Genomic DNA, 15750 nt, shown 5'->3' with positions numbered 1-15750 from the left:
GGCCGAGAAGGAACACCCTTTTTAACACTCGTGGAGATTTAGCAAAACTGCTGTAAAGGCAAATTGGCTTAGGCTACTTTCACACTAGCGTTCGGGGCTCCGCTTGTGAGTTCCGTTTGAAGGCTCTCACAAGCGGCCCCGAACTGAGCCGTACGGCCTTAATGCATTCTGAGTGGATGCGGATCCGCTCAGAATGCATCAGTCTGGCTCCGTTTGTCCTCCGCTCAGCAGGCGGACACCTGAACGCTGCTTGCAGCGTTTGGGTGTCCGCCTGGTCGTGCGGAGGCAAACGGATCCGTCCAGACTTACAATGTAAGTCAATGGGGACGGATCCGTTTGAAGTTGACACAGTATGGCTCAATTTTCAAACGGATCCGTCCCCCATTGACTTTCAATGTAAAGTCAAAACGTATCATGAACAAAAAAAATATATATATATTTTTTTTTTGTTCATGGTAATGCAAACGGATCCGTTCTGAACGGATCTAAGCGTTTGCATATAGGTGCGGATCCGTCTGTGCAGATACCAGACGGATCCGACCTAAACGCAGGTGTGAAAGTAGCCTTAGTTGATAAATTTCTCCCTCTGTGTGAGACTATCAGACTGGGGAGGAGTGAGGGGTGGTGACTCAAAGCTCCTCAATACTATCCCAGTAGTGTGGTCGGTCATGGGTTCTCACTGTACGCTAATCAATGCGCTGCTCCTCTGTTTTAAAGTACTGCATATCTAGGACTATCAAGAGAACAACAGATCTGAGACTGTCACTCCAATCCACCTACTATTCTAGTGAAGATTACCTAGCAGATAAACCCTTCTCCGCGCAGCAGTTATTAACCAAGATTACTTTGCCCTCCCCACTGAACTGTTCTGACATTTCCGAAACAGAAGGACAAGATTTTGCACTCATTTTCCAAGAGCAGTTTAGCAATATAATTTTGTATGAACACAGTTTAGAGGTTAGCCGATAGCAGACCACAATGGGAAAGAGCCTCCCTAGCGGCATCCGTGATGCTAGGGAGGCTTGTCCCTGTCGTGGTCTGCTATTGGATGACCCCCCCCCCCAACATTTTGACCCACACGACGGGGAGATGCCATGGAGGCCATGTGGGTATCAGGAGTGACGCAGGTGCCGGGGAACGGGGTAAGTATAACCTGTATGAGGTGCCTGGGCATTATAGGGGTTGGATAACCCCTTTAAGAACTTATGTTTTAAAGCATGCTGCAGATTCCAAACCTGGTGCAGTCTTTTGCCACAGCAAAATCTGCACAAAAATGAGGCAAAATCCGTATACATCATGCACATTTTTATGTTAGTTCTGTAGCTTATTTTATATGCTTTGTGTGAAACCAATAGAGCAAGGATTAGCAATGACCATTCACTTCTGAACACTTCCCGCTTGTTAGCTGCAATCAGCGGGCTGTATGGAGGTGAATGAAAGTTACAACGATCATTCATCCCCACAATTTCACTGTTCGTCATCTGCATGTCCTTATTTACATAGATTAATGAGCTGCATAAAAAAATGATAAGTATTGCCTGCTCATTTGTCGGATGATCCACGACACATTTACAAGAGCAAATTATCAGGAAAGAACATTTGTATGGATGTTCACTCCCAATCATCTGGGTAACCTGGCGCACACGACCCTAGTTGTTGCTCTCATACGATCTGCATATTATGCAGACCGGATGCGGACCCATTCATTTCAATGGAGCAGCAAAATGGACAAGAATAGGATATGTTCTATTTTGTCTTGGCGGGGCCACGGAACAGAGAGGACACTGTGTGGTGTCCGCATCAGTACGTCCATTACGCGGCCGACCAAAAAAATAAAAAATAAATAGAACATGTCCTATTCTTGTCTGTTTTGCGGGCAAGGATAGGACATTTCTTCAGAAATTAAAGAATAAATGGTGGCATGCACTCTGCTGGGATTTGTGATTTGCTGACCGCAAAACACTTACGGCCGTGTGCATGAACCCTAAATGGCATTTAAAATATGTTCAAAGAAGCAACGTAAAAGTAGGAATGAATTACCTTTAAATAAGCTGAGATCATTGAGCAATGCAGGTCCAAACAGCCCTTCTAAAATAGTCTCAAAACCTAAAATGGAAGAAAAGAAGACTCAGTATTTAATTTTACCAAAAAAAAAGGAAACAATCTCACAAAAGAAAATAATTACTGAAATAAATTAAAGATGGCAGCTTTCAACATACACTAAAACTTAATAGAAATGTGTAAACCAGTCTTTACAGTTAGATATTGAGATAAGGACCTTCTGTCCCTTCTGACTTTTCTATTTTGTGAATACATTCCACACGAGATAACTCTTGAGAACCTTTACTAAGGCCTGATTCAGGCGGCCCTTCAGATCTCGGTCCTTAAAGCACGGGCGTCCATGGACGTCTATACGGTGTCTAGCTGTATCCTTTTTTACCCGGATGCATCCAGACAGTGTCAGGACGTTAGAAAGTAATCCATTACTTTAATGGGTCATATGCTACACTGGTTCAGTGCAGAGAGCACAATGGGAGAAATTACTCCGAATAGGCTAAATGCCACTCCTCTGTTAGTCTTCCTAAAAATGTATGAATAAATTAATAATTGGGCATTACCATTCGCCTTGTGAAAGGAGTATGTCTCCACACAGTCTGCCTGTCAGCACTGACTGGACACAGTGTATAGGGACATGCCCCCAAATGTTAACACCCAGTTGTCAATTTATTCATAAATTTCTAGGTGGAATAACAGTGGAAACAGACAACCTAGAGTTAGGCTAGTTTCACACTAGCGGCGGCCTTCTCCGGCAGGCTGCTCTGGCGGGTGAACAGCCTGCCGGATCCATGCTACCACTAGTGCACCGTGCCGCCGGAAGTCCGCTCCGGCCCCATTCACTATAATAGGGGCAAGCTGGAGGTCCGGCCGCAGCACGGCAAACATGCCGAGAGGTGGACAGAATAAAATTACAACATGTCGTAGTTTTAATCCGGCTGCCTCTCGGCATGTTTTCTGTGCTGCGGACGGAGCTCCGGCCCACGCCCATCATAGTGAAGGGGGCCGGAGCAGACACTAGCTGTAGCATGGATCTGGCAGGCTGTTCCCCTGCTGGAACAGGCTGCAGCTAGTGTAAAAGTAGCTCAACTCCAGAATTATACGGGGAATACCATTATTTACTTTAAAAAAAAAAAAAACACACCATGTCAGAAGAGGAACGGCTCCCCTCTCACTAGCTGCTGGATTAGGGTACTTTCACACTAGCGGTTTTCTTTTCCGGCATAGAGTTCCGTCCTAGGGGCTCAATACCGGAAAAAAACTGATCTGTTTTATCCTAATGCATTCTGAATGGAGAGGAATCTGTTCAGGATGCATCAGGATGTCTTCAGTTCAGTCACTGTACGGTTTTTGGATGGCGAAAAAAACTAAATTCCAGAAAGTACCCTAATCCAGTAGCTAATGAGAGGGGTCCGGCATTATTTTACATTGAAATGCACCAAGTGTTCCGAAAAAATGGATCCGGTTTTGCGGTCTGCGCATGCACAGACCTTTAAAAATGTGAAACAGATAAATACCGGATAATTTTTTTCCGGATGACAACTGGACAGACGCATCCGGTATTGCAATACATTTGTGAGACGGATCTGCATCCGGATCCGTCTATAAATGGTATCCATTTGCCAGAATCCAACAACGCTAGTGTGAAAGTACTAGGGGTGGGCGATATAGGCGATATGCAATATAAATTTGTGCCACGATATGGATTTTGTGCATATCGATTATATCGCCGGACCGCAATATGACCACGGAGCGGTAGTGAATGATCGCGCTCTCGGCGCGCACCATGTTCTCCTGAGCCGGCACAGTGGAGAAGGAGGGAGTCCCTCCCTCCCCACTGTGCGCGGTTGCCGTTGGCCACCAATAAGAACAGAGGAGGAGGGGAGGGACTGTGGCCACTGCGCCACAAATGAATGCCTGAATACCAACGTAGCGTTCATGTGCCGGCCATATCCCGGCCCCTATGACTGCACGCTGCGATCCGCCGCAATTAACCCCTCAGTTGAGGGGTTAATCGCACGGATCACAGCGTCCTGTCAGAGGTCGGGTGCCGGGAATGTTCTTCAGTCTCTGCATTAGTGGCAGTGGGCAGTTCCGATCGGAGTCCCAGCAGTTTAATGCTGGGGCTCCGATCGGTTACCATGGCAGCCAGGAGTCACACTACTGAAGTCCTGGCTACCATGGTATGTTAGTGAGCAGCATTATACTCACGTGCGCCGTGGCCGCCGGGCGCTCCTTCTTCTGTCTGTGCGGCGCATTGCTAATGCTTATAGCATTAGCAATGCGCCGCACAGACCTATGAGAAGAAGGAGCGCCCGGCGGCCACGGCGCACGTGAGTATAATGCTGCTCACTAACATACCATCGCATCCAGGACTTCAGTAGCGTGACTCCTGGCTGCCATGGTAACCGATCGGAGCCCCAGCATTACACTGCTGGGACTCCGATCGGAACTGCCCACTGCCACCAATGATTGGGGGGGGGGGGGGGGGACCCTGTGGCCACTGCCACTAATGATTAATACTGGGGAGGGAGCGGGGTGGGTTTGAGTTACCAGAGGGGGCTGATAAGAGGGAGAGGCTGGGGGGGCACATGAGAGGCTGGGGGGCGGATCAGGGGCTGGGGGGGCACATGAGGCTGGCTGCCATGGTCAGCTCCCTGCTGTTGTGTGCACAAAGCACAGGGCAGCAGGGAGAGTGTAAAGTCCTATTCACCCTAATAGAGCTCTATTAGGGTGAATATGACAAGGGTTCCAGCCCTTAAGGAGGCAAATAGTTATTAAATAAAAAGTAAAAGAAAAAAAAAAAAGTTTAAACACCCCCCCCACCAAATATAGAAAACAATATATTGCAATATATATCGCACATGCTTAAAATTATATTGCAATATAGATTTTAGGCCATATCGCCCACCCCTAGAAAGTACCCTTAATCAGCATGTCTGTTCATATGACCAAAGTACATCACATGTCAATTCAATTCTACAAAACAAAATAAAGAAGGCTCATTAAAAACTTCAAAGTTCAGAGAAACTTATTCTAAGCTAGAAATAATTCTATATTAATATTCGAAAAAACTACTCACTATCCATCTTGTACTGAAAAAAAAAAAAAAAAAGAGAACACGTACTTCATTTTTCAAAGGGGCTATCCCAATAAAATCATAAACAACGCCGCAGTCCCTAGAATAATGAGTCCCAGCCGTGGTCTGACACCATGCAATATGCTATTCATCATCTATTCTGTAAAATGGAGATAATGTTCATGATATGATAAGGATGCAGCCCATTTTGCCCTTGGACCATGGACAGAGCTGTGCATTTTCAGTGCCAAAGCTACACTAACAGTTAGCACTGGGTATTCTGAGGAATGTCTAATATCAAAATCCTCGATTGTTTTTTAACTGGATAATTTGTATTTTCCCAAAGGCCCAATTTTGGGGTGCCATCAAGGCAAGAGAAGGTAGGATGCTAAAAAAAAATAAAAAAAAATTATATACATATATTGTTGACATTTTTAAATATCAGTTGTGTTTACAGTTGTGGATTTAAACATGAGCTTATGCAGACAGACATAATAAACTCGAATACAGAAGTATTGTAGTGGATTATATCAGCAATCAATGTTGACAGCCACCCTTTTAGGTCATGCCTCAGGTCCCGGTTGTCATGACGACCAACTGGCTTCTGAAGATCACGATGAAGACTGTGAGAAACAGTTTAGATGCCGCGGTCATATTCAAAAAGGCATCCAAGGAATTAAATAGCAGGGTGCAACAGGGTGTCAGCTGTAGGTAACCGCTAACATCCACTACATCATGTATGGCGAGTGGCACCAACTAGCCGCCTGAGGCGCCAGACACGTACAGCGCAAGAGCACAAGAGTGACGCTGTTTCCGAGAAGAAAGGTGCCCTTTTCTTGTAAATTTTTGTTTTATTAACAAATATAATAGCAAATTAATACAAGTTTAACAAAAAATATAAAGTCAGATAACATCACCATTATACATGGAAGTTTGTATACATTATAACCTGTTGAGTCATCACAGGAATAACATTTCCTAATTTTGAAAAAGCCTATTAAACAAAGTAATTATTTGAAAAAATATCAATATAAATCATTTCAAAGCTGATTTATAAAATGGTGAAGGGAAAGGAGGGGGTGGGGGGGGGGGGGGAAAGGAGAGGAAGACAAAACAAGGGGTCAAACAATGTGGGGGAAAAGAAAAAGTTGTCACGTTTTATTCGATAATTCAAGAGCACAAGAGAAAAGAAGAATACTTAGAGATCCAAATGTATAGACTTTAGTCAAAGAACTTAGATAGTTTGCCAGTGGAGATGTAATCATTCCACTTGGACCAGATCCCGAGGTATCTTTTAGGGTTGCCGGCAATTGTCCATTTGAGTTTTTCAAAGCGACTGATAGTTAGAACTTCCTCCATCCAGTCCTGAATAGACGGAACCTCCGTACTCAGCCAGTGTCTGGGAATTATGGTTTTTAATGCAGCAATTAAAAAGGGAAACAGACAGTCTTTAATGGCGCTGTGTTTTTTTTTGTATAGCCCAAGCAGAACAAGTTCTGCATCTACTTTTATTTGTGACCCATATATTTCTGTAGTAATTTGGTTGAATTTTTTCCCACAGTGGCGCAATTTTAGGACAGGAGTACCAAATATGAGTTATGGATCCAATTCCTTCACCAAGGTGCCTTTTTCTAATCGTATACAGCGATTGCTCCGCTATATATTTAGAGAAAACAGCATCTAGGCTGAAAGATGATCAACACGACTGATACTAAGCCCTAGAAGGAGAAAGCTTTTAGCGTAGGGATATGCAGATTAGCTCTCTAACAAGAGAAAGAAAGCCACCTCTGTGGTGCCACCTAATGGAGGTACCTACCTTACAGTCAATGCCTGACCCATTAACAAGACTTGCAAACTAAAGATCACTATCTGCCTTGTTCTGGTCCGTTTATCTAGGGCAGGCGCCTATTGATGGGAATTTTTTGCAGAAAGCAAATCTCTTGTGTAACTAAGACTTTACGAGACCAAAACAGACCTGTCAGGAGACTTGGCCGAAATTAGAAGCAGAACCACATGGTCCACCCGCATGACCGTATTTTCAGTCCACATCCACTCTTCATTTTTATTTTTTATGGATCGGATGCAGACCCATTCATTTCAACAGGGGAACGGATGTACATATTTTTTGTGGCCCCCCTGCAAAAAAATATAAAAAAATAGAACATGTCCTATTCCTGTCCGTTTGCAGATTAAAATAGGCATTTGTTACACAGTGTGCGGCCTGTGAAAGGGGAAAATGTGGGATACAAATGGCCGGTATCCGCGTTTTGCAGACCGCAAAATGGATGCAGTCGCATGAATGCTCCCTTATTAGACTACCAGTTTAGAATAGATGAAAGGTTGATTACGTTTCCCTATTAGGAGTAACTGAAGGGACACTGCACTTTTCAGTCACCATGTGGCCCTAACCTTAGACCAGCAGATGACAAGACCAGAGTTAAAGGGGTTGTCTGACATTAGGTAAGCAATATCAGATCGGCGGGGGTCACCGGGCAGCTCTGCCGATCACTGCTTACTAAGCACAGTGCCGTACATTGAATAGCTTGGGGAGGACTGAGCTGCACCGAGGCTGAGACTGATTTAACGGGAAGTCACTGGCCAAGGAAGCCGATGAAGCTCACCGGAGGAGGGGGAAGGGGGGGCCCTGGAGGTCAAACCATAACTAAATTGATATTGATAAAACAGATAGGCAATCAATATCAAATCTTGGACAACCCTTTAAAGGTGAACTCGGACATAACCCCTTCCTAACCCTCACGGCCCCCCCCGTTATGTTCCGATGCTCTCTGCAGGGCAAAGGCTTTTTTGTTCACATTGGCACACTGCTAGGGGAAGGCTTCCATTGTACAGGCTAGGGCAGTGCTAAAGCCCACCCATCAGTGCCACTGACATCACAGGGCTCACTGCTAGGCGGAAGCCTCCACCTAGCAGTCCCCCATGGAGAGCATGGATCGCCCAAAAAATGCCTCTGCCCTGCACGATTCAGCTCAGGGCAAAAAAAGAGAGCATCAGAGCGTGAAATGGGGATACGTCTGAGTTCAGTTCTGAACCCGGACAACCCCTTTAAGGCTGTATTATGGCACAGTCACTTTGGCTCCATAACATATAGCTGCAGTGATAATCCATCTCCCGGCACAGGGTGCTCCTTGGTAAGAAATATTTTCCCCTTAAAGCAATACATCTTGCGTGGTGGTGCCACACATGAGGCCTAGGATACAGAAAAGACACAATCCCAAAATAAAGCATCCTTGGAAATATATTTAGCAAATACCTTTGACTGCGTAGGTACAATGCACATTTCACATCAGAAACATATGGCCTATTACCTCCACCTAAAGCGTGTTCATAGAGATACCGTGTGCATACATGTCAATATAGAAGCGGGCGGACCCTTTTTTAAAACGTACTTCACTTAGAGAGGGGTCACAGCCAAAGCCAGAAGTGGGTTGGAAGGGAATGAGAAAAAGAAAGGAAGGGCTTTTACTTCTTTCTGGATCCAATGGCTTTGGCTACAAAAAATAAAATAAAAATAATTGCCACAAAAAGGTAACCTTGCCCTGTGCCTAAGCAAATTCCTGTAGAGAGACCTGGGGGAGACAAGCCATGACAGCACAGATACTCCAAGGTTTAGACATATAGGGAATGTTAAGTAATAAATATTTTATGGAGGTATCACTTTGTTTTAAAAACCGAGAAATTGAAGTTTCGAAAATTGTGAATTTTTCTATATTTTTGGTCATGAAGTACAATGTGTCACGAGAAAACAATCTTAGAATGGCCTGGATAAGTAAAAGTGTTCTAAAGTTATTACCACATAAAAGTGACATGCTGGATTTGCAAAAAACTGCCTAGGCAGAAAGGTGAAAACTGGCCCGGGGTAGAAAGGGTTAAAGAGGGCTTGTAACCTCTCCTGTTGGGGTGTGTCCCTGCACATTTTGACACCGGCAGCAATGATTGGACAGTGTCAGACTGTGCCCCTATTGCACCCCAGATGGTACCTTGGAACCTAACGCAAGTTCGGTACCAAGGTTTTTTACAGTAGAAATTAATTTACGACGTTATTACCCAAAGTCTCTTCGGCTCATCGGAGCCAATACATTATAATACTGTACAGAGCACTTGTGCAGTATTCAGTTTTATGCGAATCGATTTGCTCATCCCTAAGTTACCACCAATCACAGACTTTGCCTCCATGTGTCTGCTGTGCACACCAAACTATAAATTAGGCAGGGATCCAGATGGCGACCAAAATGGTCGATCCGCTGCAGTTAACACCCCCCCCCCTCCCAGTATAATAAACATTGGTGGCGCAGTGCCAATGAGGGTTAAATAATAAATTACATCACCTCCTCCAATTGATCGCGTAGCTGCCGGTCTCCTGTTCTTTCTTCAGGACCTGTCAAAGGACCTGTGGTGACATCACTGAGCTCATCACATGGTCTATTACCATGGTGATGGATCATGTGATGGACCATGTGATGAGCGCAGTGACATCACCACAGGTCCTTTTCCTCACAGATGAAGACAGAAGAGAAGTCGGGCTGCGCGAACAAGTGGATTAGGCTACATTCACACGTCCGTGGTGTGTTGTGGACCCGCAAATTGCGGGTCCGCAACACACCAGCCCGTCACCCCCATAGAAATGCCTATTCTTGTCCGCAAGCTGCGGACAAGAATAGTACATGCTCTATCTTTTTGCGGAGCTGCGGACCCAAAATCAGGGCCGCGCTCCGCAATTGCGGCTGCAGACAGCACACTGTGTGCTGTCCGCATCCATTCCGTCCCCAAAGAGAATGAATGGGTCCGCACCCTTTCCGCAAAATTGCGGAAAGGATGCGGACCCATTTTGCGGACGTGTGAATGGAGCCTTAAGGCGAGTTAAATTATTTTTTTGGTTTTTTTTAACCCCTCTAGCCCTATTTTACTTAGCATTCTGTTTTAAGAATGCTATTATTTCCCCTTATAACCATGTTATAAGGGAAAATAATTACATCTACACAACCTTGAACCCAAACCTGAACTTCAGTGAAGAATCGGCGTAGCGTTTTCACGATAACAAAATTTTGATTCAGTTTCGATTTGGCGACTAAAAATTTAATTTGGCTCCTAAATTTTTCAGTTCAGGAGCCAATGGCTACTAGGTATTTTTTTTTAGTCTGGAGCACTGTTAGGGCATCAATAAGTGCATAAAAAAACTGCAGAAACCTGGCGGTTATAGCGCTTGATCAGCATCTGAGCAGGTGCTATCTTTAAAGACCCAACATTAGTTGTACATGTGAAGGAGATGTCGGGAAGGGGGCAAATTGTTGATGAATACTGGCAAAAATAAAATAAAAGCCAAATCGCTAACAGGTCACACTTGCTACTTCCATTGTCTATGATCGAAAAGTCATGTGCAACACAAGGCCAAAAAGCCAACAGTTACTCCATAGACAACATGTGATATCGCAATTCAACATTGCGATCATTGTGCCGACTGTAGTTACAGCCTTATGGAGGTACTTGATGTGTTTTGAGTGGTGGGGGCAGAATAGGGGCCTGTTGTGTCTGCTCTAATGCATTAGAGAGAAAATTGGGGAACAATTCTTACAAGGGGGGGGGGGGGGGGGGGGGTTGTGACCACCATTACTACAAGGTGGGGGACAAAGGCAAGGCTGTTCTAGCCTTTATGTCCGTGCAGAGGCAGACTGTTTTAGGGTTGACCAGCAGGACAGACAGGACTCTTTAACTGCCAAAAAAAAGATACAGACACCTAGTAATACAGGCAGCAGAGCCGTAAGCATTATAACATACAAACATCCCTCAACAAGACCATGATGGGGATATGGAACACCCCAACAGCAGTACAGATAATGTAGTGTGCTGACTGGTGATCTCTGTGCCGTGGTGAATACCCCAAGATCACCGTTAAGGACATTATATTCAAAACCAAATGTCACCACAAGGACAGGGCAGTAAAAATGTCATATAATAAGTTTTATCCCAGTATAACGTTAGTCAAGGATAGCTGTGTATTACATATACCCCTCTTACGGTATCAGGACCTCTGACACCTAAAATATCTCTACACTCATATATACCCCTCCTACTGTAGAAGTACCCGAGCCCATCTGTTCACCAATCATCCGAACAGGGCCCTTGAGCCCCAAGGGTGAGTCACTCATGCATGCTGCCGCTCTATTCATCTCGGAGGCCAGATTCAGACAAGCAATGTTAAACTTGCCAGTATTCTGGGAGGAAACACGGACAAGTTTTGAAATATACCACACAGAGATGGCACGTGTGCAGTTTTTCTTTTCATTCATTTAAGTGAATAAGTCTTGCAAAAACATCGGCGCTGGATGGTTCATACTGAAATTTCTTTATCCATCACAGCCATGTACACGAGCCTTTATCGAGACCAGCATGCGCTACGCCAGTCTTGATGGGCCGTTTGCTGCAGGAGGAGGCATTTTATGACAAGGCCTGTGCCTCGAGCCTCCAGCAGTCCAAGCGCCAGGCTGATATCGACTCTAGCTTGCATCTGGTATAGATTTCAGTCATTATATACACCAGTTTCTGGTGTAAATTATAAAATGTGCCAAGGCAGATAGCCCCATCCATGCCCTGCCACAGCTCTTTTTTGGAAACTGAGGAGGGGGTCGTAAAAAATACCAGTTGCAACTAAATTCACAATGGAGTTCAAAATTTATTTTTTATACCAAGAGCAACCTGTAGGACAATTATAAAGCTCCCCCATTGACTTGAAGGAGTTAGGGTTCAGTCTGGGTGCTGTTCGTTCTACAGTCGAACACGAGAATCATTCATCTAAATGAGCGCTCAGGGGCTGCCGGAGATAGCCACCAGCTGCACTCTACTTTCTGCTTCTCTTTGGCATTCCCACATTGGATAGCTCATCAATATCAGATCAGCAGGGTCAGACACCCAACCCACCTGCTGTTTGAGGCCACAGCGCTCTAGTGAGTGCAGCGGCCCCCTCAGAGCTTACCAAGCACAGCGCCATCCACTGGATAGCATCTCTGCTAGGTATTGCAGCTCAGACCCATTTCCCTTGAATAGCAATGAACCGAACCCAGGTCATGTGACCAAAGAAAGTGAGCGCACCAGCCTCTTAAAGGGAATATGTCACCAACATTTGGCCTACATAAATAATGCTACCATGCTGTTCTGTAGTCTGACATGGGTTAAAACATACCTTTGGTATTCCTTTGTGGATTTCCTATCTCCAGAAAACTATGTTTATTCCATATGCAAATTAGGGTGCAAAGTGCACAGGAGGGCGTTTCCAAACTTTCTAAGGGTCCAAGCCCACTCATTCACAGTGCCCAGCACCTCCCCCGGGGTCTCTCAACTGCCTGAGACGTCACTGATGCCCCCTCTGCTGATGAGGTCCCCTCACCGTTCCCTCCTTGGCATGCCTGTCACAGTCTAAAGGAAGGGCATCAGCCTTACTAAGCTGATTGGCTGGGGTGCCAGGAGTCGGACCCCTGCAGATCTAATACTGACGATCTATCCTGAGATCTAAATCTCAGAAAACTCTACTAGCCCTCACCTGTCAGAATGATAAACCCTACTAAACCAGGTGTAGGGTTGAACCTTAATATTAGAGCTTGTCTTGTGAAAATAGTTTGGGACTAGTGTTGGGCGAACTTCTGTTTTCAAGTTCGGCGTATAAGGTTTGGGTTATCTAAAAATTCAGTTACGGATCCCGCTACCACAGACCATAAATTATGGTCCGTGGTAGCGGAATCCAGAATAGAATTCTTAGATAACCCAAACTTGAAAACTGAAGTTCGCCCATCACTAGTTGTGGCGTTGGAGGAAAAAAATCCTTATGAGGTTTTCAGTGCACTGAAGGGCAGGGCCAGCACTGGACAGATAGAGGGTACAGAGGGGCTAGGCCAGTGATGGCTAACCTCCAGCTGTGGAGAAACTATGACTCCCAGCATGCTCCATTCATTTCTGTGGAGTTCTGAGAACAGCCAAGCAAGTGTACATGGGGGTTGTAGTTTTACCACAGCTGGTGTGCCGGAGGTTAGCCATCACAGGGCTAGGCCCATCCCTCTGTGCACAGAAGTCCTCATCTGTATAAATAGGTAATTTTTATTGGCAACAGATTTTCACAAGACTGGGATCATTTTAATCAGCAGGATCAAAACCCACTAAGTAGAATTTCATGTGCAATAGGGTCGAGCCTGCTGACTGTTTTTTTTTTTTCTTTGGCTGGGTTCACACGGGCGTTGCGGGAAAATGTGCGGGTGCGTTGCGGGAACACCCGCGATTTTTCCGCGCGAGTGCAAAACATTGTAATGCGTTTTGCACTCGTGTGAGAAAAGTCGTGCATGTTTGGTACCCAAACCTGAACTTCTTCACAGAAGTTCGGGCTTGGGATCGGTGTTCTGTAGATTGTATTATTTCCCCTTATAACATGGTTATAAAGGGAAAATAATAGCATTCTGAATACAGAATGCATAGTACAATAGCGCTGGAGGGGTTAAAAAAAAATAAAAAATTTAACTCACCTTAGTCCACTTTATCGCGATGCCCGGCTTCTTCTGTCTGCTTTGCTGAACAGGACCTGTGGTGAGCATTAATTACAGGTAAAGGACCTTTGGTGAAGTCACTCCGGTCATCACATGATCCATCACCATGGTAAAAGATCATGTGATGGATCATGTGATGACAGGAGTGACGTCACCAAAGGTCCTTTACCTGTAATTAATGTTCACCACAGGTCCTGTTCAGCAAAGGAGACAGAAGGAGATGCCGGGCTACGTGATCAAGTGGACTAAGGTGAGTTAAAAAAATTTAAATCGCACCGCATCCGCACTTGCTTGCGATTTTCACGCAACCCCATTCACTTCTATGGGGCCTGCGTTGCGTGAAAAACGCAGAATATAGAGCATGCTGCGATTTTCACGCAACGCACAAGTGATGCGTGAAAATCACCGCTCATGTGAACAGCCCCATAGAAATTAATGTGTCGGTATTCAGTGTGGGTGCAATGCGTTCAACTCACGCATCGCATCCGCGCGGAATACTCGCCCGTGTGAAAGGGGCCTTTAACCCCTTCCCGACCTTTGACGTACTGTTACGTCATGGGAACCACTGAGTTTCTGCAATTTGACGTAATAGTACGTCATAGTGATCGTGCGGGCACCGGAGCAGTGCGCGTGCGATCACTGCAGGGGCCCGGCAGTCCGTCGTAGCCGGGCCCCTGCTGTATCCGCCGGCATCGCTGTAAAAGTAGACACTGGCGGATTAACCCCTTCTATGCCGCGGTCCGCACCATAGAAGAGGTTTGTTTGTGTCAGGTGAACGATCGCATTGAGTCCCCGCACTGCCTAGAACTGCCTTCTACGGGAGCCGAGGAGATCCAGCCTCAGGCCCGTCTCCTAGGCAACCTGTTAGTGTATGACTCAGTGTCATACACTAACAGGCAATGCATTACAATACAGATGTATTGTAATGCATTGCAGAGGGGATCAGACCCCCAAAAGTGAATGTCATAAATAAAGTAAAAAAAATAAAGTGTTTTTAATAAAATTTATAAAGTAATAAAAATTAATAAAGTAAAGAAAAAAAACACCCCTTTTCCCTTATTTTATAATAAAAAACAGAAAAAACAAAACCCACACATTAGGTATCGCCGCGTCCGTAATTACCGGCTCTATAAATATATCACATGATCCACTTTGTCCGATAAACACCATAAAAAACTGTAAAAATAAAGCCATTTTTGTCACCTTATATCACAAAAAGTGCAACACCAAGCAATGAAAAAGGAGTATGCCCCCCAAAATGGTATGAATAAAACAGTCACCTCATCCCGCAAAATATAAGCCCCTACCTAAGACAATCTCCCAAAAAATATAAAAAACTATAGCTCTCAGAACATGGAGACACTAAAACATAATTTTTTATTATAATTTTTTTTGTTTCAAAACTGCTATTATAGTGCTAAAGTGAAATACATAAAAAAAATACATATTAGGTATCGCCATGTCCGTAACAAACAGCTCTATAAAAATATCACATGACCTAACCACTCAGATGAACACCGTAAAAAAAAAAATGTATAAAAAAAAAAAAGTGTCACATTGCATCACAAAAACTGCAACAGCAAGTGATCAAAAAGGCGTATGCCCCCCAAAATAGTACCAATCAGACAGTCACCTCATCCCACAAAAAATTAGACCCTACCTGAGAGAATCGGTCAAAAAAAATAAAAAAGCTATGGCTCTCAGACTATGAGACACTAAAATATCATTATTTCGGTTTCAAAAATGCTATTATTGTGTAAAACTTAAATAAATAAGAAAAAGTAGACATATTAGGTATTGCCACGTGCGTAACGATCTTCTCTATAAAAAAGTCACATGACCTAATCCCTCAAGGAAATGCTGTAAAAATAAAAACGGTGCCAAAACAGCCATTTTTTTGTTACCTTCCCTCACAAAAAACGTAATATAGAGCAATAAAAAAAATCATGTGTACCCCAAAATAGTACCAATAAAACTGGCACCTTATTCCGTAGTTTCCAAAATATGGTCACTTTTTTGAGTTTCTACTGTAGGGGTGCATCAGGGGGGCTTCAAATAGGAAATGGCATCTAA

General features: G+C 44.5%; 1 protein-coding gene across 8 annotated transcripts in view; it reads right to left on the bottom strand.

The window, feature by feature from the left end:
- LCOR (ligand dependent nuclear receptor corepressor) overlaps nt 1-15750 on the bottom strand; it is a 69142-nt gene that overhangs the window by 33370 nt on the left and 20022 nt on the right. For all 8 annotated transcript variants that reach the window (XM_040437317.1, XM_040437315.1, XM_040437313.1 and 5 more), the window contains exon 2: nt 2041-2106. In XM_040437317.1, coding sequence (XP_040293251.1) covers nt 2041-2061 — 21 coding nt within the window. In that variant the 5' untranslated portion in view covers nt 2062-2106. The remainder of the gene's footprint in view (nt 1-2040; nt 2107-15750) is intronic.

This window comes from Bufo bufo, chromosome 6 (genome assembly GCF_905171765.1).
Source record: "Bufo bufo chromosome 6, aBufBuf1.1, whole genome shotgun sequence".
Classification (NCBI taxonomy): Eukaryota; Metazoa; Chordata; class Amphibia; order Anura; family Bufonidae; genus Bufo; species Bufo bufo.
The sequence above is the reverse complement of the archived record's forward strand: the minus strand, read 5'-3'. Positions and strand labels throughout refer to the sequence as shown.